The sequence below is a fragment of the Lampetra planeri genome, chromosome 17, assembly GCF_965212315.1.
Source record: "Lampetra planeri chromosome 17, kcLamPlan1.2.h2, whole genome shotgun sequence".
Lineage (NCBI taxonomy): Eukaryota > Metazoa > Chordata > Hyperoartia > Petromyzontiformes > Petromyzontidae > Lampetra > Lampetra planeri.
Window position 1 is genome coordinate 3417573 of NC_136123.1, and position 25310 is coordinate 3442882.

Consider the following 25310-nt stretch of genomic DNA (forward strand, 5'->3'; position numbering starts at 1 on the left):
CACACACACACCCACACACACACACACGCGCATACACACACACACGCACACACGTACACACATACACACACATACACACACACGCGCGTGCACACACATACACACACGCACATACACACACATACACACACACGCGCGTGCACACACATACACACACGCACATACACACACATACACACACACGCACATACACACACACACATACACACACATACACACACACACATACATGCACACACATACACACATACACACGCACACACACACACGCACAAACACACACATACACACACACGCGCATACACACACACACATACACACATACATGCACACACATACACACATACACACACACACGCACACACACACGCACACACATACACACACACACGCACACACATACACACATACACACACACGCACATACACACACGCACACATACACACACGCGCGCACGCACACACATACACACATACACACACACGCACATACACACACGCACACATACACACACACGCGCACGCACACACATACACACATACACACACACATACACACACACGCACATACACACACGCACACATACACACACGCGCATACACACACATACACACACACGCGCACGCACATATACACACACGCACGCACACACATACGCACACACGCGCGTGCACGCACACACATACGCACACACGCGTGCACACATACACACACGCACATACACACACGCGCACGCAAATACACACACGCTCACACACACACACTCACGCACACACATATATACACACGCACGCATACACGCGCACACACACATACACACACGCACGCACACGCGCACACACGCGCACACGCACACACATACACACACACGTGCTAATCGGAGGTGCGGGAAACATCTCGAGCTGACGGGAGGGAAAAGAGGAGCGAGAAGAGGATATCGATGATGACGATGTCGACGATGACGATGTAGACGATGACGATGTCGATGATGACGATGTAGATGATGACGATGTCGATGATGACGATGATGTAGACGATGTCGATGTCGACGATGACGATGTCTATTATGACGATGTAGACGATGACGATGTAGACGATGTCGATGTCGACGATGACGATGTAGACGATGACGATGTCGATGATGACGATGTAGACGATGACGATGTAGATGATGACGATGTCGATGATGACTATGTAGACGATGACGATGTCGATGATGACGATGATGTAGACGATGTCGATGTAGACGATGACGATGTCGACGATGACGATGTCTATTATGACGACAACAAGAACGACGACGACGATGGTTGTGGGCACGTGTCTCACCCGACTTGACCTTCCCATTGGTGGAGATGGCGGAGATGGAGAGTCCCGTGATGCTCGTCACGGTCACGGACATGAGGATGATGAGCCACGTGAGCGCTAAACACGCGCGCCAGACACACAAAGGCAAAGGTCCCCCGTGTAGCCTCGACAGACTGTTGGGGCAAGTGCTGTTAGCGAGCAGCTGCACCTATGAAGGCCGGCACGGCACACTAGTGGGGTGGGTGGCCAACACCACGCCCGGCCGCCTTTGTCTCCCTAGTGACGATTTTACACATCGCACCAAGTACTCACTTGAGGCTGAGTCGACCTAGGGGAGGCCCAGGACCGGTTTAGATAATCGTCACTACACCACCGCTCCCACCACGTGCACGCATTAAAATACGTGAAGGTTGACGTGCTGCGTGTAACGGGCGCATAAACACTCCCAGGTACTTTAAAAAATGTCAGGTTGTTGTTGCTTTACACTCGTGATCTCACCCCCTGTATTTAGAACAATAATAAATGCCCTCAATTAAGGAAGCCTCACACAGTTCTATGACTCCTGACAGAGCATCTTAAGCGTCAGCGAGTCTTAAAGACACGTTTTGCAATCGGATCCTGCATTGGTATGTTTTTTGACAAACATTTATTTTTGACTATTTTTATTTCACCAGGTAAGGGCCCACTGAGATTTTTGGCTTTTTTTTCAGAAGCCACCTGGCCACAAATGATAGCTCAACGAAGTGGATTATTACGTGGACATTTGCAGCAGTCAAACACTCTAAACGCGTGTTTCTAAATGTGGAGGGAAAAACCGGAGGACCCAAAGAAAAATCCACGCGACCACGGGGAGAGAGAAACGCAAACTCCAAATACACAGCAGCAGGCGTCAAGGTCTGGATCGAACCCATGACCTCCTGCATACCAGACGAGGGAGTGTCTGGACAAAGCTCTTTGCTTGCGAGGGGATAACACTCAAAAGCACCGCACAGATGGATTCCACAATCCATTGCTGTACTTTCATCTCCTGGCCAATTTGCAATCGGCTCGTATTCTCAGGTAGTCTCATATCAAATGCCACGAACTAAACGCGTAACTGTTCAATGTATTCGATCCAAGGCATCGAGGAAATTCCACGACGTGTCTCGCTAAATATATTCCGGCTTAACTGCCTTGTCTAACCCGAGAAGCAGTGCCGCATTAAGCTAGTGCGGGGCCTGTAGCATATGTTATAAAGGGGCCCTAAATAAAAAAAAACACGTAAATATAAAAACACAAATTTTTTACTTGCATAGAAAAGTAATTGTGTTTTTTTTATTTGCGATACAGCCAGATAATACGACAAATCGCTAACGTTAAACACCCAGTCGTTCGTAAAAGTTGAAGGCGGTATAGTACTATAGTAATAGAGCAAGTGCAGAATCACTGAACCGGAATTGATAGCTTGAAAGCATTTAGCGCGGGGCCCTTGAAAGTGCGGGGCCCGTAACATATGTAGCTACTACATATGTAGCTATTGTGCTACTAGGATAATCTGACACGTGAATCCAAATCAGTTCACACGGTGCAGGCGATGAGGCGAGCTCTTACAGATCAACTTCATCAGGGCGTGCGTGCGCGTGTCTCTGGCCTTAACGTGCACATAGCCTGGCACGGGCGCCGTGGTTACGTTGTTGAGTCACTTCAATTCAAGTTATTTGGAATCACCCCGTGAGCCGAGAAGCTCTTAGATCGAGTTCCAGAAACAACAACAACAACAAAATAATTAACCCGTAAAAACAAAGTTTTTCACTATAAATCCTTTATATGCGTGGCGGCTAGAGTCCTCTCGTCCTCTGGCTTGAGATGGCTGCCACCTATGGGTCAGATGATTTCCTGCCACCATTAAGCAATTGGTAATTAAATATAAAAAAAAAATCCTAAAAAGTGTACAATTTTGTCAAAAAAAATTTTCACGAAAATAAATTGTCACGCACAACGAGTCTGTGTGCAAAATGTCAGCTCGATTGGATCACGGGAAGTGGGTAAAAAAAACGACCGAAAGATTTGCACGGTCGTAAGCGCGCAAGCAAGTGAACTTAATATAAAGGATTTTAAAACACCGTTTGACGAGGTGATCGCTCACAGCGATTCTTCCCAGGCAGTCTGCGTTAAAGGCCACGTGGGGGGGAGGGGGGGGGGGCATCTCTGTCGTTGTGTCCCGTGCGTCGTGAGATGCCTTACCGATGCCGGCCTGCGCCGTAATCCAGGGCAGCCGGAGATAGAGAATGACTCCCCAGATGTTGAGCATGCATCGGATCTGCAAGCGCACGTGGCGATGACGCTTCGTTAGCCCGCTGCTGCGCAAGACAATGCATGTTGCCGACACAGGCTGGCGGGGGCAAGTGCTGATGATGATCACCTCGTAAAGGCCGATTATTGTCGCGTGGCCGGGTACACACCCGGCCGCCTTTGTCTCCCCGGCGCTCGTGTTTACGCACCGCGCCGTGTGATAGATGGTTCACATCTATCACTCGCCGCTGATGGTTGTCAGCCTTGGGGCTGGGACATTGAACAACGCTCACAGCCAACACCGGTGACGACTATCTCAATCGGTCATGGGCCTCCCCTAGGTCGACTCAGCCTCAAATGAGCATCTTGTGCGGTGTGTAAACATCGCCACCGGGGAGACAAACGCGGCCGGGGCGTGGTGCTGGCCACCCACCTCCTCGTGAGCCGTCCCGTCCTTCATAGGTGCTGCTCGCTAACAGCACTTGCCCCAACAGTCTATTAAGGCTATACGGGGGATATGTGTCTTTTTTGGTGGTTGTTGTGCTGTTGGTGGTTGTGGTGGTGGCGTTTGTAGTTGCAGTGGTGGTTTTGCTGTTTGTGGTTGTGTTGGTGGTGGTGCTTGTGGTTGTGTTGGTGGTTGTGGTGGTGGTTGTGGTGGTGCTGTTTGTGGTGGTGTTTGTGTTGGTTGTGGTGGTGGCGTTTGTGGTGGTGGTGGTTGTGGTGGTGGCGTTTGTGGTGGTGGTTGTGGTGGTGGTGTTTGTGTTGCTGGTCGTAAATCCCAACAACGTGGGAGCCTCACCATGACGCCCTTGACCCAGCCGAAGCGAATGAGCTCGGGCTCCGGTGCCGTTTCATCGGCGTCCCCGTCATCTCCCCCAGCGGCTCCCTGCTCGGGGGACTCCAGCGGTGACGGCGGCAGCTGTGTGGGGGGCGGGGCAGGGGGGGCAGGGGGGGCAGGGGGGGCAGGGGGGGCATGACCCCCTCTCTCTTGAGACCAACGCTGCCACCTGAGTTGTCGATGCACCCCGGGCCATCTCAGCCGCTCATTCCAGGGTTCAAACCCACGTGGCTGTGTCAGCCATGTGCGTATTCGGCACAGCAGTCAAACAGCGAGGCATCGCACATCTCCCGTTGACAGCCCTGGGCCAGGAGTGGAAAGTCCACGTTCCTATGGGCGGGGGCGAGAATTCGCATAGGACAAGCACGGTACACCCCCCCCCCCCTCCCATTGAACAAATAAAACTGAACAAGAGCTAAAGGGTGCACGAGAAACAGACAAAAAAGAATAATAATAATCAGAGCACGTGGTTATATTGAAGGGATCCGATGAGCTCTACTGCTCTTTTTCACAGACGTCCAAACACATGGGTCAGAAACATAAATGGGAATCACGGATCAAAGTGACTCTTACGGGAGGTACGAGGGCTTGGGTAGGACACTGTGAAAATCTCAACTGCCAGTGGGCAAGACCGGTGGATGTAATGGCAGCCAAAGGAGAGAACGCGCAGGCGAGAGGACGATCACAGCGGAGAGACAGCGATGAGATGAGCTCGCGTGTAAGAGAGCGCGTCTCGCGATGCTTCGTGGCATCGCGAGACGGCGAGGGATGGCTACGGAGTGTGTGGGTGGGTAGCCATTCATCTCTCATCATCTATCAGATGTCGAGTGAACGCGAAAAAAAATAATCATTTATGAATCGTGATGGTTGTTGGTCGTGAAAAACCGACGCGTAAATTTTGCACAGTTTGGTTTAAAAGACGTGAGCCGGGAATTAACTGTAGAAGTGACACTTTGGGAGTTTTGTCCGCGTGGGTTTGGAGTTCCAAAGCGCACACCCGTGCCGTGGCAGGGTGCGCATTTTACTCGGATCTGGCGCGGGGAGTTTCCGTAGCAGCTACACACAGACAGACACACAGACAACACTGCCGCCTGAACATTCGCAGTAGGATCGCCCTGTATATTCACGATAAATCATCGTTAAATCGGAGACCTGGGGGGCAAGGCACGTTTTTATACATTTTCCCGAATAATATTTGTATATTTCAACAACAACACGCGCAATTAACGCAGAGAGCCCTAAAAAACTAAACAATTTATTTTTACAATTTACCAGGTAAGGACTACTGAGCTATGTAGCTCTTTTTCAGAAGCAACATGGCCACAAATGATAGCTCGACGAAGTGGTTTATCATGTTGAAATTTATAGCAGCCAAATACTCTAAACGCGTGATGTTGATTCTAAATGTGGAGGGAAAAGCCGGAGGACCCGGAGAAAAATCCACGCGACCACCGGGAGCAAGACTCAGCAAACCACAAATATACAGCGGGGGTCAGGGTCAGGATCGAACCCACAAACCTCCTGTACACCAGGCGAGGTAATTAACACCGTGGCACCCCAGCAGCTGTGATCTCGGGGTAAAATTTATGAAACAGCACGACAAAGATGGAGTGGAGATAGGAGAAGAGAGAAAGAGGAGAGGGGGAGAGGGGGGAGGGAAGAAGAATAACAAGAATACGGATGGTGGAAAAATGTCAGATGAGGAACGACTCAACGACGGGACATCAGGTCGTCCCCGCACGCCCCATGAGCGATCCGTGTGGAAGAGGGGGGCACCCCCCCCCCCCGGGACTGACGGACGTACGCGCACCTTCACGGGAGCTTCGTGCAGCTCGGCCAAAGAGGGCCGCACTTGCTGGGCCCTCTCCCCCGGCACCACCGTGTTGCAGTAGAAGTCGATGCGTGGCACCGCGTCCAGCGTGTCGTGCCCCCACGTCTTCTGGTAGTAGGTGTCGCTCACGGTGTCGTAGCCCGTCAGCTCCAGGTCGCCTCGGGCGCGACCCTCCCCGGCGTCGTCGGTGTCGTCTTCGCCTCCTCCTCCTCCCAGCGAGGAGAGGCGGCTCACTCTGAAGCGGGTCGGCTGAGCCGCCTGGCCATCGTTCTCGTACAGGGAGTCTGCCATGGGTCCCGACACCTCGAATCGCCCGCGTCTGACGCCGAGCATGGGCGGCAGTGGAGCCCGAGGGTGACACGGCCGGCAGGAGGAGCCACGAGTGGTGCGGCTTGAGATAGATGTGTGTGTGTATTGAACTTCTTTCGCACCGTACGTAGCCAACCGCGCTAATCGGAGCCACCTGCGATGCTGACACGGTCAGCTGCAGGTACCCCCCGTGGTGGGGGTTCGAACTCGCGAGCGCACAGCCAAAGCTCCCTGCGCCCGTAATTGTTGTAACCTCGGGTTTTTATAAACCGCAGGGCGTGCGCTCGATTGACCACCGCTAATTCGTCTCGCTCCCGGAGATCTTTACGATCGGTTTATGCGAGCGTGGGTGATGACCCTGAAGTCTGGTTCATGCCAGCAGCGGACGGAGATGGGCCTCTCGTTAGCGAGGCGCGCCTCGGGGCAGCGAACGAGAATCGGCATCAGCTGATGACTGAAAAAAAATTAACCCGTAAAAACAAAGTTTTTCACCATAAATCCTTTATATGCGTGGCGGCTGGAGCCCTCTCGTCCTCTGGCTTGAGATGGCTGCCACCTATGGGTCAGATGATTGCCTGTCACCATTAAGCAATTAGTAATAAAATATTTAAAAAAAATTCCTAAAAAGTGTAAAGTTATGGAATTTTTTTTCACGAAAATAAATTGTCACGCACAACGAGTCTGTGTGCAAAATGTCAGCTCGATTGGATCACGGGAAGTGGGTTAAAAAACGACCGAAAGATTTGCACGGTCGTAAGCGCGCAAGCAAGCAAGCAAGTGAACTTAATATAAATGATTTTAAAAAAACGTACCCAGAGCTCATTCGAGTTGAAGTAGTTTTCTTTGCGTAAAAATAAAAAATAAAAGAAAACCCCCCCAAAACACAACGCACATTAAGCGTGGACTGGAATTCCCGAGAAGGCAATGGAGCAGAGGGAGAGATCATCTCTCGTCAATCTCAGCGCACGGTCATTTTGCTGCGATGGAGGGTCAGGCCAGTTTGCTCAAGCCCGAAAGAATGTCATTCATGTTCTTATTCATTTACTACCTACTTGTAGCCTCGGGAGTTGTTTTTTGTTTTGTTTAATGAATTTGTTGTGAAGGCTAATGCTTGCTTTCCGGTCTCGCAAGTTCGTGTAAAGAACCAACGATGGCTTGACGTGTATTTGCCAGAGAAGAAATTGTTGCCATTATGATTGATAATAATGTAGGGGGCGTTATGTCAATTCTGTAACTATAACCCTCCGCAAGCTGACATAGCCAATCAAATCAAGCCGTCACGTGGGAAAATATGCCGGTTGATTTTTTTTGTTCAGTAAAGTTGGAACGTTGAAAATCGAGCTAAACGTTTCCGTCTGCATCGCCCACGCATTCAATCACAACCGATGCTGCCATCGTTGAGACAGCAATATGCTTAGTGCCATTCATTTGCAGGGTCAATGGACATTAAATGACAATCTTAATTTGGAGCTTTCTTGACTGCAGGAATTACTCTTTGGTTCTTTCGGTAAAGTCACGTATAAAGATAAAATAATAAATTAAATAATAGCATACGACGTTATAAATGAAATAGCAACAAAAATCTAATAGTTTTCTGTTAGATTTTTGTTGCTATTTCATTTATACCTGATGATGATTGCTTGTGTTGCAATCGAAACGTCGTATGCTATTATTTAATTTATTATTTTATCATTAAATGACAACCCATACACTTTGGGAATCGCATCACGAATTGAAGATGAGGATTACTGAAGTGGTGCCAACCACAGATGCCATCGTGGCCGGAGCCTTTGATCTCAGCACACCTCGCCAAAAGTTTTTTACCCCAGAAACATGACCAACATTAAGGATTTTACTTTAACAAACATTCTACGCATTTCGATTTAAAGCTTTCGCGACTGCAGGGATTCATATTCTTGGTTCTTTCGGTAAAAAAATTCTTGCTGTGGTTTTCACACCCGATGATAATTGCTTGTGTTGCAATCGAAACGTCGTGAGAATTTTATTGTTTTATTTTTATTATTTCCCTTCCCGAAAGAACCAAGAATATGAATTCCAAGCATTGTTTAACACGGAGTAGTCGCCTTTCGCGACCAATATTCTCCATAATAGAGCTTTTTGGGTTTGATCGCGTGAAATATAAATGTGTCGCTAAACCCGTCACCAACCGACACAGCCAATTAACAAGGTTTGAAATGTAAACAAAACATGCCAATTCGTGAACTAGTTCAGTACACCGTTGTGTTGGAGAGTAAATCCACACACGGGTGTGCTGAACAATTGGAATTCCACGTATCTTAACGATGCATTGTTTGGTTTTAAATATCCATTCTCGTTAACTGCTGTTGGTTCATACATTATGAACGACAGCCATCTGTAATAGTACTGTTGAATCCATTCGGCCGCATCTAATTAATCTGTGTTATTACGTGCTTGAGTATTTGGGCTTATCAATTACCACACAACAACAAAAAAACCCGATCGTATTATTTATTATTTGGTGTTTGCAAGTACAAATATCAGTTTGTCCGTCCGTAAGGCTTCGCAATCTTACTCTCTGTGGCAAGCGTGGGTGGGACATTGCTGCCTCCTACTGTGTGGGTGTCTCTCTCAGTGGTAGCTCTGTGACGATCGCTTCTGCGGGCCGTTCTCGAACACAACGGGGCCGCGCTGCTTATACAAGAGACGACTTTGACATGACGCCGATGGCGCAGTGCGGACACAAATGTGGCAAATTCGCCAAAAAAAAACAAACGTTAATCATCTGCTGTTGCTTATGCAGATAACGATGATGCTGATGAAAGGCATGCCCTTTGAAGTATTCATTTTCATGCGTATGAACGTTTTATTTGGGCCGCTAACCTAGGTCCTACGTTAAGAGATGATTCATGTTGTAATATAACGTAGAGGATATTGATTTGCATGGCTTTCATCCTCAGTGAATGAGCCATGATGAGCATCTCTTCTGTTTGTCCGTGTCAAGTCTACCACGTGCGCCCTTAATTGAATCGTGTTTGTCAACAAGAGCCAACATCGGCATAACAGTTGTTCGGACATCAATGCAACGTGGGTTTTGTGTGCGTCCGTACAATTCAACAGCGAAAATCAAATGGACGAATCAACGCAGCGCATTAATCGGTGGGCTAATGAAGCTGGATGTTTCATCGTCAGCTTTGCTCAATTCACTGCTGGATGAAAGCGTCCCCAAGCCGAGAGCACCTCTCACGATCGTGCGCGCTGCAACGACGCACGCAACCTCCTGCACGCGACACGATGTCATCGCTGCAGTCGTGGGTGGGTGTCCTCTCTCTCGCGCGCGCGGTTCCGTCCCGTGGCTGACACTCCGTCGTCATGTATTTACGAGTGCAATTGCCCATCATATTACGGGTTGATAAAAGCCAATGATTGAATGTAAAAGAAAAAAATTAAGATTGTATTGAATTTATTAATAAAATAATTATATATATATCACATTTGGTGTAAATCGCTTTTAATAAAAACAAAAAATCATTTAAAATTGCATAAAAATCCACGTAGCCTGCCCAGTGTTACACACACTGCGCACAGAGTCATCTTCTTGGTTCTTTCGGTAAAGTCACGTATAATGGAAATAATAAAATAATAAAAATAAAACATAATAAAATATGAATCCCTGCAGTCACGAAAGCTTTAAATCGAAATTTAAAGCGCACAGAGTGTCAGGCGTTAGGCAGAGATCGCCACGACTCGATGTAAAATGACCATCTGCAACCATCCCTTGTAGCGACGTGTCCTGCCCACGTGCATTTTAATTAACAGCATGAGTTGTCATTAATGATGACTCCGCGTGTGTCCTCTAGATCCACGCGCGTCTCTCTTTCCACTCTCTGCCTAGGGACGACATTGCTTGCTCATTGCATTGCGAGTCGCTGCGAACAATCCTTTGCGTCTGTCAATGCACTCAACTGCTGAATGAAAACCTCCCCACGTCACGTCGGCCGTGGCGGTTTGGTTGACCATACTTCACCAGAATTGGTCAGTGCAGGTTGGTGAATAGGGGAAGGAGGTTGTCAGGTTCATTGCGCAGTGCGCTGACCGCTGTGCCACCGCTCCCCTCAATGAAATAACGTACAAGTATACCGCGCGTGTGTGTCTGTGTGTGTGTCTCTGTGTGTGTGTCTGTGTTTCTGTGTGTGTGTGTCTGTGTGTGTGTCTGTGTGTGTGTCTCTGTGTGTGTGTCTGTGTTTCTGTGTGTGTGTGTCTGTGTGTGTGTCTGTGTGTGTGTGTGTGTCTGTGTGTCTGTGTGTGTGTCTGTGTGTGTGTGTGTGTCTGTGGGGAGCGGTAGTGTAGCGGTTAGCGCGCTGCGCTACGAACCTGGCAACCCGGGTTCGATTCCCGCTCACGGCCAACACCAGCGACGATTATCTGAACCGGTCCTGGGCCTCCCCTCGGTCGACTCAGCCTCAAATGAGTAGCTGGTGCGGTGTGTAAACATCGCCACTGGGGAGACAAAGGCGGTCGGGCGTGGTGCTGGTCACCCACCCCCTTGTGTACCGTTCCGGCCTTCATAGGTGCTCGCAAACAGCACTTGCCTCTACAGTCTGTCAAGGCTATACGGGGGATCTTTGTCTTGTCTGGGAACGCTTGTCAGGATTTGGGTTTCCGAGAATCTGGACGGAGGGCGGAATGTACAACGACGCCACCGATTGACTCTCGTTGATGTAGGTAACATGAACCTTAAATAGTAATGCCCAATTAGGTATTTAATTCGGCGTTTCATAATACATTGGCGGGTGTAACAATTAGAGCTGTCAAAACCCCAGGATACATCGGGGAAAGAATAATATCTCACAATATTGGAAGGAGGTGAGCACTGTAAGAAGAGCACTGTCTTAAGCGGGTTGATTTTTAAGAAACTAACCAAAAAAAACAAGAGTCTTAATGTCTTGAGTAAGACTTACAGATCCCCCAGGACAGCTACTGCCTCAACAATCTGTTGATGGCGCGAACGGCAATTAGTGCAACCAGTTTTGGTGTTCAGTTTCTCTCAAGTTTAATAACATGTTAGTACAGCGTGGTCCAGATGTCTCGTGACCCCCAATTTATTGACCCATGAACACTTTTTTTTCCTTTGCATATAAATTTCTCTTTTAAATACACTTTACTTAAAAAATATATATAACATTTTTGTTTGATAATTTAATGGAGGTCACAAGACATCTGGACCACCCCGGAGAAAAAAATTGCTTCCCCGCGGCATTAGTAAGCACACACATCAATGGGCCGATCACTCGTTCATATGTCGAGGACCGCAGAGCTTGGTGCTGGGGAATTTGTCGCCGACTCACCACGTGGCTTCTGCTGCCACCTTCACGCCCGTCTGTGGTTCCTCCTCGCGCCTTCGGGATCGTAGTCTCTGTCTCAAGAGTGAGCGAATAGTTGAAATTAGTATCACGTGAAATGGCTAAAGAAGTCAAACTGGATTTACACGAATATTTGTTTAACTTTTATTTTTATTATTTTATTTGAGCTATATATAGCTGTTTTTCAGAAGCGATCTGGCCACAGATGATAGCTCAACGAAGTGGCTTATCACGTGGAAATGTATAGCAGCCGAATGCTCTAAACGCATGTTTCTAAATACGGAGGGAAAACCCGTATATTTGGAGAACACGCGAACTCCAAATATACAGCAGGCGTCAGGGTCGGGATCGAAACCACGGCCATCCTGTCTATCGGGCGAGGTAGTTAACGTCTCGCTACCGTGGCGCCCAGTATCTCAAGCACAGGACTCAACATTTGCGAATGCAGCACCATCTACAGTACGCGTGGCTCGTGGTGACGTCAGCCACACGCATTGAAGAAAATCCATGGCTTCCAAGATCCGACGCGTTCCAGCCTCAACCTTGGTCATTATTGACTTGTATACACGCATGCACACTGCACCGCACGCCGAGGGTTTGTTTACAGGTACGAGAGCTCTCAAAGGTGAAGTTTCGTCACACTCATTGCGGTATGCATTGTGCACCGACTACATTTCACGTGGATATTGGACTGGGCACGAGGAGTGTGAATGGGTTAGCAATGTTTATTTGAAGTGGGATGCGTGGTTTGTTGATCGAACGCTGTCCGATTGTCGAGAGTGGTACGACAAAGAAACGCATTGAGCATTCCAGTGAAAATCATAACTCGTAATCTGCAAACTTAATACGTCTTCGTGAATCTGTGCGTACAGCCCTTTGCCAATCCACCGTTGGACGAGGGCCTCCCTCCACACCACATGGATGATGGGTGTTTTTTTTTACCAAATCTCACCAAACGTCGCGATTAATTTTATATTATACCGACGTGACTTTACCGAAAGAACCAAAGCGTATGACCAGTGAAGCAGCTACTGGCTTAGTGCGGCCTGGAAGCGTATTATCAAATACATACAATTACAATTCCTTATAAGGGAAACAAATACCAATGAATAACAATTGAATGATTACCAATCTATAGAATTACAATACCCTCCCCCTCCTTGCCTCGAATCACTGCACCAGATTGAATTGAATTAAATGATGACGTCACCCTGATGCTGCTCTATTTAAGAACGGAAGAAACAGGAGAGCTTCACCATTCTTGCCCGATGAAGCTGATTGTAATTATCAGCGAAACGTCGGACTACTCAAATTTAAAAATGTCGTTGATTCTCTCTTCAGCACACCGGTGGGCTAAATAAGTCAATTAATTTGTCCTTTGTAAACGTGACACATTTTTTACTGTTTGGCCGTGTCGGGTGGTGGAGGGTTACGACACATTTATAAATAACGCGATCCGACCCAAAAACCTATATTATGATCAATGAAGGTTTGGTCAAGGCAAGGGCCAGAGGCTGGGAATTTAGTACAATAAAGAACCATTGAATTTGACGGACTGCTGCCCTCTGCTGCCCTCTGCAGCCCCCACAGCTTATCGTGGTGTCGTGAACGGTAGACGCTCACCCGAGCACTGTTAAGACTCAAGCTGCTTATGCTGCGGAGATTGAGATCCGCTCATCGTCTCGTCCATCTAAACTCTGGACACAGCTGTAACAGTCGAAACAAACCGTACGATTCAATGTTGGGGAAACTATTCGGTATTCCGTGTGGTTTTATCTGCACAAAGGTACAGCTGGAAGTGAACATTCCAGCATTTTTCTTCTTGGTTCTTTTGTTAAAGTCACGTAGAATGTAAATAATAAAAATAAAACATTATAAAATAATTCTCACAACGTTTCGGCCACAACGCAAGCTGCCGTCCTCAGGTGGAGAGCAGGTCTGTCGAGTAGACAGTCTGAATGGACATTCAGACTGTCTACTCGACAGACCTGCTCTCCACAATGGACATTCAGACTGTCTACTCGACATTCAGACTGTCTACTCGACAGACCTGCTCTCCACTTGAGGACGGCTGCTTGCGTTGTGGCCGAAACGTCGTGAGAATTATTTTATTGTTTTATTTTTATTATTTCCATTCTACGTGACTATACCGAAAGAACCAAGAAGATGCATCCCTGCAGTCACGAAAGCTTTAAATCAAAATTTTCAGCATTTTGTTACACTGCATTGTGGAAATAAATACGCTCCCTTCGCAAAAGAACGATGGATTTGCTTTCCGGAGCTACGAACGACTCCCTCGAGTCGACTTGCAGTGCGTCCATAATGTGACCACCAGGGGCTGTCTTCTTGGTTCTTTCGGTCAAGTTACGTAGAAGGGAAAAAAACATAATAAAATAACTCTCACGACGTTTCGGCCACAACGCAAGCAGCCGTCCTCAGGCTGCTTGCGTTGTGGCCAGGGGCTGCTCACTCACACTCCTTTTCGGGGCCACGTCCCACCCGTGCCCGCGTCTCATGCGTTGAGCTTCCAGCTCAAACCCCACGTTGAAGGACATTCTCTCTCCCCCCCCCCCCTTGCGCTCGAGGCTCTAAATGGGTTTGCTGCACTGCAACGTACACACCAGGAGTTGATTGGGCCACACACTCCTCCACCGCTGGTGCCTCCTACTCGGCCGAGCTCGCTCAAGGCTTGCGAAGCTGGGGTGAGAGAACCGGGATTTTGAGACTGCACGGCGCCCATTCTCTGGAATTCCCGGCCCTTTGGAGGTCGATGGAGAGAGACTTCTAAGCCCAGGCTGAATACTACCTGTTTAACACGGCCTCTCTATCGTTTGGGCGTCACGGTGGCGAGATGTTAACTACCTCGCCTGGTTTACAGGAGGTCGTGGCTTCGATCCAGGCTCTAACGCCTGCTGCTGAATATTTGGAGTTTGCGTGTTCTCCCCGTGGTCGCGTGGATTTTTCTCCACGTCCTCCGGTTTCCCCCCTCAACATTTAGAATCAACGTGCGTTGAGTATTTGGCTGCGAAACATTTTCACGTGATGGCAAGCCACTTCGTTGAGCTTATTATGTGGCCAGGACGCTGCTGAAAAAGAGCTGTACAAGCTCAGTGGGCTGTACCTGGTAAAATAAAAAAAAATGTTCGTGAGTTTTCCATCTCGTCCCGTTAAATTCTCACTTAGTTTCCTGCATGGTTCTCTGAGATTCATATTTAAGGACGACTCAATTCCAAATTATTATTTTAACTTTAATCACTTTCATAAGTAATTTGTCCCATAGATGACATCACACATCATTACCTCCGAAGCAACCATGGAATGAACTCAGTCAAATAAACACAGCATGGCATGATCATGGCAAGTTTAATATAATGCCCATACAGACTACCGACAGAAACTGCAGAAAGGAATACTGGACACAAACATAACTGCAAACATTTTGGTCCAGACCGACAGCTTACAGAAATAGTTTACAATATATGCAAGGACGTATAGTTAGTAATACAATACATCTGCTTGTTAATATAAAAACTTAAATAGCAAAGCGTCTTCACCATGCCATGCAATCAATCATATATACACATCGGCCAGACGGCTCAAATTCACATTTGCAAGCCATCCGCTTGTACCTACACACATGCAGGCACACACACTCTCTCGCCAACCCCCATATATAGCCAGAAGCTTGCTTTGTTATAGATATAAAAAACTCGCGTATTTACAATGTCAAAGGGCGTGTTTACAAGTTACAATATTCGCGAATATAGAAACCGGCAGCACGCGTGCACGCTGGAGCATCGGTCGGCTGCCACACATTCAACCGCTCTCTGTGAAACAGAGGGCACATTTTTTTTTAGGTGGGTGAACAAAATGAAGTATACAATATAAGACAACATGACAAAAATATACAAGTTCCAAATAAAATAATAATAAATTGGACACTCGGGTGTTAGATTCGTGAATTCAGTCGGGTTCCAGCCGAAATTTGCTTCGTTCACGAATCGCACCGTTGGTCAAAACCTAGCGAGCACCACAAAGGATAAACCATATTTCACACTGGCACGTTTAGACACCGCGATGCTTTGCACCACTTTGCCGATCATCTTGACTTGATCAGTTTAGCAATGGGAAGCACCCCCCCCCCGCCTCTCAGATTGGATTACTGTTGTCCCAAGTGCTGTTGCTCAAAGGCTACTAACGCCCCACTCGGAAAAAAAACTCCTCCACGCTTAAGATGAAGGAATCCTTCATATTCTTAGGCCCAACATATCCATGGTGATACCCACAATCCCAAGTCCACGCGCCACGTGTTTCTGGCCCAGCCGAAGACACATCCAGGTGCAGCCGATCAGTCCTGAAGTGAAACCTGAACGGAAGCTGTAATCATGCCAGGCCAGTTAATGGACCAACACATTGAATGAGCGTGGAGAGATGCAGTTCTATTTAATGTACTCCAGCGCCTCATGGATGATTTGCGAACATCTAGAAAATCATTCATAGATGTATGGATTGTTTATTTTTTGTGCTTAATTAAGACTGTCCACCTGGCCAGCCATTTGGTGTTTGCCATTTTAGATAACATGTACAAAAACAAAGGAAGTCAAATATCACTAGCCAGAACGTCAAATAATCACCGATTCAAAGCAAATATCTGTGACTGCTGTATGTCGTGGAGTGCTAGCATGAAGAGTATTTAAATATATAACCTGGTTATGACGAAGAACAATGATTGTTACGAATTCCCCACCGGTTATTCATGGCATGTTAATTCCACCTAAAACCTCTCACACAGGCTTACTAAGCAGCTGCATGTCAGCAGCTAGAATCAAACCTCAATTGAGATCCTTTATAAACATAACTACATGAGTTGACCTGTCCACTCATGCAACCTACAGCCACAGAACATAAGGACATCGAGCCTAGCTATCACGGCTCTGCCACTAGTATGTCTCCAAAAGTAGTTGGCCACATATACCCACATGTTCTATGTTTTCACGGATGAATGCTTTGTGTGCCCGCTCGAGGCACAGATCAATTCATTGATAGGAAATTGTCACAGCCCTGCCCAATGAATTTAAAACTGATGTCAGTCGACCATGGTATAATGTCCCACCGATGTAGAAAACCAGACTCCGTTGAGATGTGCTTTTATTTAAAACGCGGGGACTCACAATGATCAATTCATTATTATTATTATTCAGTACTTACAACAATAACGTTGGGTTAAATTATCGTGGGTTGTGCATACGATAGATATAGAATATCGGGAAACACGAAACAAACAAACACCTTGCAATAAAGTGATCCTATCCAAATTAAAGCGCTGATAGATAACCTTAACAAACACGCAGCTGTATGCAAAATGAATTCCACGCTTTTAACACGATTCGCCTATACAGCAGCAACATGCAGTTGGAGAGCCGTGCATTGTGTATAAAGCCTGTATCCACTGTCCAATCCGCATGCAGTTCGATTTTGTATGTTAAGCAAGATTCTAAAACAAGTGGCACTGCACCACAGCCCCTCACTCGCTGCTGCATGGCCCTACCGAGGGATGTCACAGGCCACTTATTAGCGTTTGGAATGAGGTCTGCGCTCATTAGTCTGGTGCTTATACGCTTTCAATGGCAACTCCCAGATATAAGGGCATTTCCACATTGTCTTCAAGATAAAACGGGATCGGGACTTAAAAAAAAACAACAAAAAATGTTTCTCGAAAATAGGCAGCGCTTTTGATAATACGTGTTTTCAAATGGGGTGACCTTACAGAGTAAAAGTGAGGTAAAAATTCGAATTACAAAACCCTGTCTGTGGTCAAAGGGCTGAGTCTAATGAACATCGTGTTCAGAGCAAACATTAAAAATGGTGAACAGAAGTCTAAAGAGCAACTTTTCTCATATCTTTACCATGCACAGCAACAAAAAAAACCCACAAAAAAAAACAATATTCTTTAAAACCACCGTCCTGAATTTCATATCTGACAACATGGCCCTCAATCCCTGAGAAGCCCTAAAATATGTACACTATCATCAACTTGAATTCATATCATCAGACTACAAATAATAATACTCAACAAACAAACAGGAGGTACGATCGCTCGCGCATGTCACAGCTGCACCAGGTGCATTATTAAAAATAAAAAAAGTCTTATTTTATGAATAATGCAGACTGTTTACCAGCATGCTTTGTTAATTATATGTACATCGCTGAGTTATGGCTTTGATGCGACCACTTATCTGGCAAGAACACTGCACTGCAAAATGCGAAGCCTTCAGAATGAAAAATCCAGCAATTGGCGAGATGTGTTGGTGCAGAGGCTGCAATGGAGATCTCCTAACAGCGCAATGGCACTACAATCACACGTGTCGAAAAGAGCAGCCACTGCAGCTGCGTCGCTTGTACTTTGGCGAACGGGACGACCCTCAGTGCAAGAGCCCACAAAACAGGAATAACTTTTGGAGGCCATGTACCAAAAACTCACCGCCTGAGGCATCGGGCTGGTGCAATTCACGTTCTGTAACATTTTGTACAGCAAGTATGATCGAGATTATGAATTATGACCGACTGCACGATTTGGGCCAAGGTTGAGCCGAGAGTTTGCGTTACAATCGAGGAATCGGGGGTCATTGTCGGGTTTTTATTTGTCAATGTACAGCCCTTTAGCGATCCACTGCTGGATGATGGCCTCCCCACGCCAGGCGGTCAATCTGGCCTGGTGGAAGCTGGGAGCACAGAGACGTGGGAGCATAACGCACAATGGACTTTGCTGCATTGCCCTCTGTTGTCCAGCACACAGCCACCCCCCCCTGAACGCCCGTCATTCATGAGCGTCGGCCCATTCGAGCACTCGGTCCCGTTTAGTTTCCGTTAACCTGAAGAGATCGGGTGCATGCCGGGGCGATTTGGTCAGAGGAAATTTTTAGCATCATCATTATCTAAGTCATCGTCCAGTGCCAAATTCGAGCAGCAGAACCAACGCCAAGGAAGGATTTTTCATGACGGCGCGTGGTTGGCGAGCGAGAACGCGTGCACATGCGTGCGTGCACTAGTGGCGGCATATTTTTAACCGCGTAGGTCGTGAAAACGATGGCATTCTCCGGAACTGTGTCGTCGAGTAAAATACGACGATGCAATCCATCGGGCAGAGTTTGCTCTCTCGCCAACCCGTGCAGGTGAGCAACGGCTGCAATGCTGGGAAACGAGGAACATGTCCCTCTTGTGAAGAGAACTGTCGCAAAGTTGATGCTATCTAAAAAGTTAAAACAATAATAACAAAATACTCACCCCTATATGTCAACGTGAGTTTACAAACGTGAGAACCCCCCAAAAAAATAACAACACACAAGTCAACCTTTTGGCCGAGTTTCATGTCAATGTCCTTTCTCCCACAAAATAGATTATATGCGGTCTACATATATATTATAGACGATTAAATACATAAGCTCTACAACGGCGGACCGACAGAAGCACACACAGGAAAAATGACACTGTCGATAGATGGCAGCGTAGCCGTTTCTGAGAAAGTAAAAACGCTTATCGTGTTGTTATTATTAATAAGTGCCGACAACGATCCCCCTGATGAGGTAAGCGAGTGGCCCCCGGCTTGGCAGAGCCGTGTTTTAAATCTCTACGCTCTGCCATCCATCAACCGGCAGCGCTGCCACCAACACAGCCCCCCTGTGCACTGATTTACCCACTGTCGGAAAATTGGCCAACTGTTCTAAAAAGAGAAAGAAAAAAAACCCTGGCAGGCTAGGCTTGGGCACTATCGAGATAATGCTATAAGAAGCTTTATTTTTTATTCTATGTTTGGATCATGACGCTTGTCAAGGTTTGAGGACGGCTGTGATGTACGACAGGAGACTTCCCAGTCCAATGGTGACAAAAACTCAATTACAGGACATGTGTGTGTGTACGAGCTGTTTTAACATTGGTGTGCTTTAAAACATGGGAATAATAAAAGTTTACAACTTAATACAAAACCAAAGAAGCTTGCGAAAACGTACATTAATTTTAGCATGCTTTGTGCAAACATAATGCTTTAATACAAATGAAATTCCTTAAATGTATGCTTGGGAAAAAAAAAAAATCACCCTAAAGTAACAAAATTACCCCCCAAAAAAAGAGCTGGCTAGGTGTAAAATAAAAATAAACATTGCATATTTAAGCACTGTCAATTTATCAGGTGCGCACCTCACATTCTGACCTAATGCCTTTAGATACCAGTCTTTTCCAAACAAGTAAATGTGTAAATACTTTCAACGCATAATCAGTCTCCTCGAGCTCACATCATGCAGGAAATTCTGACGCTGCTATTTAACTTGAGCATCCGTAGATACGAGGTCCTCGAATATTCACTTTAAACGTGCGAGTAAATAGCTAGCGTCAAAGCACAATGCTTATACGTAGTCTGCTTAAAAGGCATTTGAACCCATTTGCGAGAAGTTTACAGATGTATAGTAACTCTTGCAGTTGCAAAGTGACAGTCATAAATACATTGTGGCTGTAAGCAGAAATGATTTTTGTGTTTAACACTGGTACAGGAAACAGTGGAAATGGTCAGTCGGGTTCTCAACTATAAATATTTTTTTCCTAAAATATAACTTATTTGTATCCATTTTTCACTGTGACTTACGACACCTGTAGTGCTGAAAATGTATGATGGTAGTTTCAAAGTTTTACAGTTGTGGGTTTCCTCCTGCTCACTATTGGCCAGAAACTGCATCCTTTGACCTTTCCTGAAGGAATCTTCCAGTGTTCATCCACATGCAACCGAAGCAAGGGGAAAACATCTCCTGCCCACGAGAAGCGACTTTGTATCAAACCAGCTCAACTCTAAAACTCTGTGCGTTCAAGGCTTCCTCTCCGTAACTCAGCGTTCATATAAATCGAGTGCTCTTCCCTCTAAGCCCACGGTCTCCACAGAGCCCGCTGTGGTTCAACCCACGCTCTCCCCGTCACTCGGTCGGAACACGCGAGGGCCGCGAGCGTAAGGTCGGCGGGGCCGCGTCAAACGACCTGACAGCAGGTGACGTGGCTGAGCGCGGCGAGAAAGACCCCCTCTCCGGACCGGCCGGCGGCCCCCCCGACGGCGGAGCGCCCGCCAAGCGCGAGGCCTCTCTTGAGGCTCTCTCGGAGCTCGGCCGCCAGGCTCAACCTGGCTCCGGTCGCCACCGACGACGTCGTCCCGGTACCCGTGAGCCCCCCGCCGCGCAGCAGCAGGCAGCAGTCTCCGGACAGCAGCGAGCTCTCGCTGCTGCAGCGTCTCAAGTGGCTCGCCGGCAAGGGCGCCACGGCCCGCCATCCGGCGCACGACGACGACAGCGCCCCGTTCCGCACCAGGAGCTGGCGCCTCCTGTCCTGCCCGGCGTCCGAGCCCAACTTCCGGTTCGCGTTGGCGTCCGTGGCGACCGCGCCCTCGGCATCTTCTCTGTAACCGTCCTCGGTGACGCACACCGTGACGCTGGACGACCTCTCCCTTCGTTTGCCAATGTTGGGGGAACCCAAAGATTCCTTTGCATTTGTGGATGTTCTACTACCACCCGATGGGACGCCGCCTTTACCGCCGGCATTTTCAGTAGGGCAGCTAGGTTCTTGCCTGGACGGCGCTGACATGTCGGTAACGATGGTGCTAGACTGCGCCTCCTTGCTTGGTGCGGTGTCCGAAGCACTGCAGACAGAAATATCATCGCCAGCTGGACGCCCACAAGACTCCGTTTCCATGATGTCTGTGAGAGAAGTTTGTAATTTGATGCGATTGGAAGGGCTGCTGTTGGCAATGCCGATGTTTCCATATGAAATGTCATCGTGCGAAGCAGCATCGATTACCGGTCCCGATTTGTCACAGTCCATTGAAGACGGGTCGGCCCTTTCGAAAATGGCAGCAGTTGGATTCATATTGATGTCTGTAATTCCAGAGCGCTCGGCCTGTTCCTGTACGTGGTCATATAGCGTCGGCCAATTATCTTGCGCTAGAGCCTCCGTTACCTCCCCACCCTCGTGCACGGTCTCCAGGGAGGTCCGCGACACGGAGCGGCTGCACAGCGCACCCGGGGGCAGGGACACTCCTCCCGTGCCGTGGCTGCCCCTTTTCTGCTTACTGCCGCGAGCGGGTCGAGCGCAGTCCGAGGCCTCGCCGCCGCCAACGCCGCCGCTCCTGTCCGACACGCACACCTCCTGTACGCCCGTGCAGGACGCCACCCGGGGGGCGGAGCCACCGCCGCCGCCGGCCCCGCTACCGCTTCGTCCGCCGTTGGCGCCGCCGCCCCCCGGCTGAGTGCCGCCACCCTCGCCGCCTTGATTGCTTCCGCCCCCGCCTCCCCCGTGACTTGGCCTCTCTCCGGCACCTCCGCCGCCGCCGCCCCTGTCGCCTCCTCCTCCGCCGCCGCCGCCGCTCCCGCCCGGCGGCCCATCTTCGTGCTGGCCCTGCCCCGTCAGGCCGCTGCCGCCGCCGCCGTTGTTGTTGTCGTCGTCGCTCGTCTCGGAGCTGCTGCAGCCCTGCTGGTGCATGGGCTGAGGCCGGGCGGCGTGGCTGTCGGGCGACTGGCCGTGGGGCGGCGAGGGCCGGCCAGTCCCGGCCGTGCGCCGGCCACGCGGGTAGCGCTTGTGCGCAGTGCCCGGCGAGGCGAGGCTCATGCGCAGGCGGTTGAGCTGCGGAGCGAGCGCCGCGCCGACGCTGAGCTCATCCTCGGACTCGCAGCCCTCGCCCCCCTCCGCCTCCTCGCAGATCTGGTTGAGGAGCGGGGCGCTCTTGCGCGACGTGATGCGGGACATGAGCGACGGGCGCCGACGCAGCACCACCTGGGCATGCACAATAATCGCAGGGAACACAAACGATGAGCACAGTTGGCTATGTGCAGTGCGAAAGAAGTTCAACGTACATACATGCATCTGAGAGGTCAAACAAACTTCCAGGCGTCCAATTTAAACAAAAATAAAAAAAATACTGGGAACGTGAATTAACCAAATGTTTTATCCTCGCCAAATAGGCTTACTCAACATTTGTGCGATATCCTTTGCGGAATGCTAAACAAAAATGGGACTTAAAATATAATGACGTTAAGTCCATTCATTGAAGCAGGAACATAAATGAGAGTTATGTTTCGGAGAATTACACAGTCACGAGCAAATATGCACCTCAGTGTATATCAAAACAGGTATTAATGTACACAATCTGTCTAATGTGCCGCGAGGACGTGGGAGTGAACTGATGCCAGGCTCTCAATTCAAAAAGACCATTCAGAAGCCATCATCTACTTCACGGTTAGCAGATGAAAAAGCCACTCTTGCCCGCTATGCAAGCTTTGCATTCCTGGTCTACGATAAAACACTTTATCAAGGCCCTCCAAGAAACAAGAAATGCCTTGAATCAATTGGACTCTTATTAATATCAAGATGAGAACCTCTCTAATTACGGGAAAATGTTATTACAATTTAGTATGCCACAGGAAAGATCACAGGACACGTAGCTTGGCAAAAGACGCAGCACATCTAACTAAACTTTTTATTTTACCAGGTATGTCCCACTGAGCTATACAGCTCTTTTTCAGAAGCGAACTGGCCACAAATGATAGATGAATGAAGTGGCTTATCACAGGGAAATGTATTGCAGCCAAACACTATAAATGCATGGTTCTAAATGTAGAGGGGAAAAACTGTAGGGCCCAGAGAAAAATCCACACGACCTTAGGGAGAAAAGGCAAACTCCATATGTAGAAGCATCAATCGGGATTGAACTCACGACCTCCTGTATACCAGGCGAGGTATTTAACATCTCGCCACCATGATGTTTGGGAGCACTTGGGCTCTATAATGCGAGAGGAGATGAAAACGGTCACATGGGTTCAGGACCCATTTTTCTTCAAGCGTTTTGATAATAGGGGTTTTCCCCTTTTTTCTGGCAACAAAACTGAAACCTTTTTACAAGGAATCACGTGTGCATTAACCACAATACGGTCAAAATGCAAACAAAAAACATACTCTGATAATATATGCATTGCCCTTGAAACTGATTGGTCCACACCAGAGATGGCTTTCTTTGAAAAAAGGGGAAAAACCCTATTGGCAAAGGAGGTCGAATGATGTAGGCGTTTTGATAACTTTATTACATGGGTTCATGTAGTAATCCCGTTAAACGCCTGGTCATTACTCACATGTTTTGGATAGAGTGTTAATAGGTTTTAGGGCAAAACAGTATTGCGTTGCGTTTCACTTGTATTCATATTGTATCGAGTGTTCCATTTCTCTATTTAATACGTTGAACGTATTTGATTCTCCACCAGAATTTGCCATAATTTTGATTTCGTCTGTTATTAGAGAAACAAACATGTTATTTATCAATGCTGTTGTGAGATGTTGAAAAAAACAAGGTGTTTGTTTTAATTACATAGCCTTTCATGTGTAAGCTGGAGGAATTGTTTCAATTACATAATTTAGTCCCACTTAATTATAAGAGAAAGTGGTTCATAATACATTAGAAGCTCCGCTCACTTCAATATTGTCATTACAAGGTTACATATATATCATTAGAGCATAAATGCTTTGGAATTGCCAATCATTGTGTTCAGAAAAAAATCAATGGTCCTTTCCCACTCACTCCACTGTGCTTAGGTTAGTTGACCTCCGTACGACTCTTGTACTGAACATGCCACTCCAAATCAATCACCCTACACCTGTCACGCAGGTCGGTACGGTGCGTCCTATTTAATTAAGAACACTGCATTTTCTTTACAGAATGAGCGAGAGTACAATTAAAGGGTCGGTGTACAAGACCATCTCGCAAAACACTTCACAAAAAAGCCACGAGGCTGAATGAAAATGCACTGCTTACACTGGTGCACAACGGAGCAGTAGTCTTAACGAAATGGCTAACTTGTTTGCAGTGCAGTGTGATGGAAATCTCTTAAGGTTGAAAATGAATCATTCAGAAGCTGTCTTTGCGACAGCCATGTTCTTCACCTGAGGACGGCTGCTTGCGTTGTGGCCGAAACGTCGTGAGAAATGTATTTTATTATGTTTAATTTTTATTATTTTATTATTTCCCTTCTACGTGACTTTACTGAAAGAACCAAGAAGTTGTTCCACCGAGTTGTGATATGCAAAGGAGAATCTAGACAGGAAAAAAAACATTCAGTGTCGTTGATAAAATTTACACGGTAATCGTGGCGCAGTGGCGAGTGCACTGCGCTATGATCCCGGCAATGAAAATTTGTTTTCGGGCTTTGACGAACATCAGTTTGCCAGTGATATCTGAACTGCTCAAACTGCTCCACTTCAACCATCCTACGCTGACCAGCGTGGTGACGCGTGACCAATAAGACACGGGGATACCTACACCTAGCAGGGGATTGACAAAGGGCTGTTAATTATCAGAAATGAATTAAAATGTATAATATCTGGTGAGGTCATACC

General features: G+C 47.7%; 2 protein-coding genes across 4 annotated transcripts in view; both read right to left on the reverse strand.

The window, feature by feature from the left end:
* The window catches only part of LOC144723273 (solute carrier family 12 member 3-like), a 31128-nt gene extending 24327 nt beyond the window's left edge, over nt 1-6801 (reverse strand). For both annotated transcript variants that reach the window (XM_078601874.1, XM_078601873.1), the window contains exons 1-4: nt 6229-6801; nt 4380-4499; nt 3533-3608; nt 1331-1426 (exon numbers count right to left, since the gene is read on the reverse strand). In XM_078601874.1, the coding sequence (XP_078458000.1) occupies nt 1331-1426; nt 3533-3608; nt 4380-4499; nt 6229-6582 (646 nt within the window). In that variant the 5' untranslated portion in view covers nt 6583-6801. The remainder of the gene's footprint in view (nt 1-1330; nt 1427-3532; nt 3609-4379; nt 4500-6228) is intronic.
* Nucleotides 6802-15244: 8443 nt separating this feature from the next.
* Nucleotides 15245-25310, reverse strand: part of LOC144723271 (uncharacterized) — a 33596-nt gene continuing 23530 nt past the window's right edge. For both annotated transcript variants that reach the window (XM_078601867.1, XM_078601868.1), the window contains one exon: nt 15245-22700. In XM_078601867.1, coding sequence (XP_078457993.1) covers nt 20910-22700 — 1791 coding nt within the window. In that variant the 3' untranslated portion in view covers nt 15245-20909. The remainder of the gene's footprint in view (nt 22701-25310) is intronic.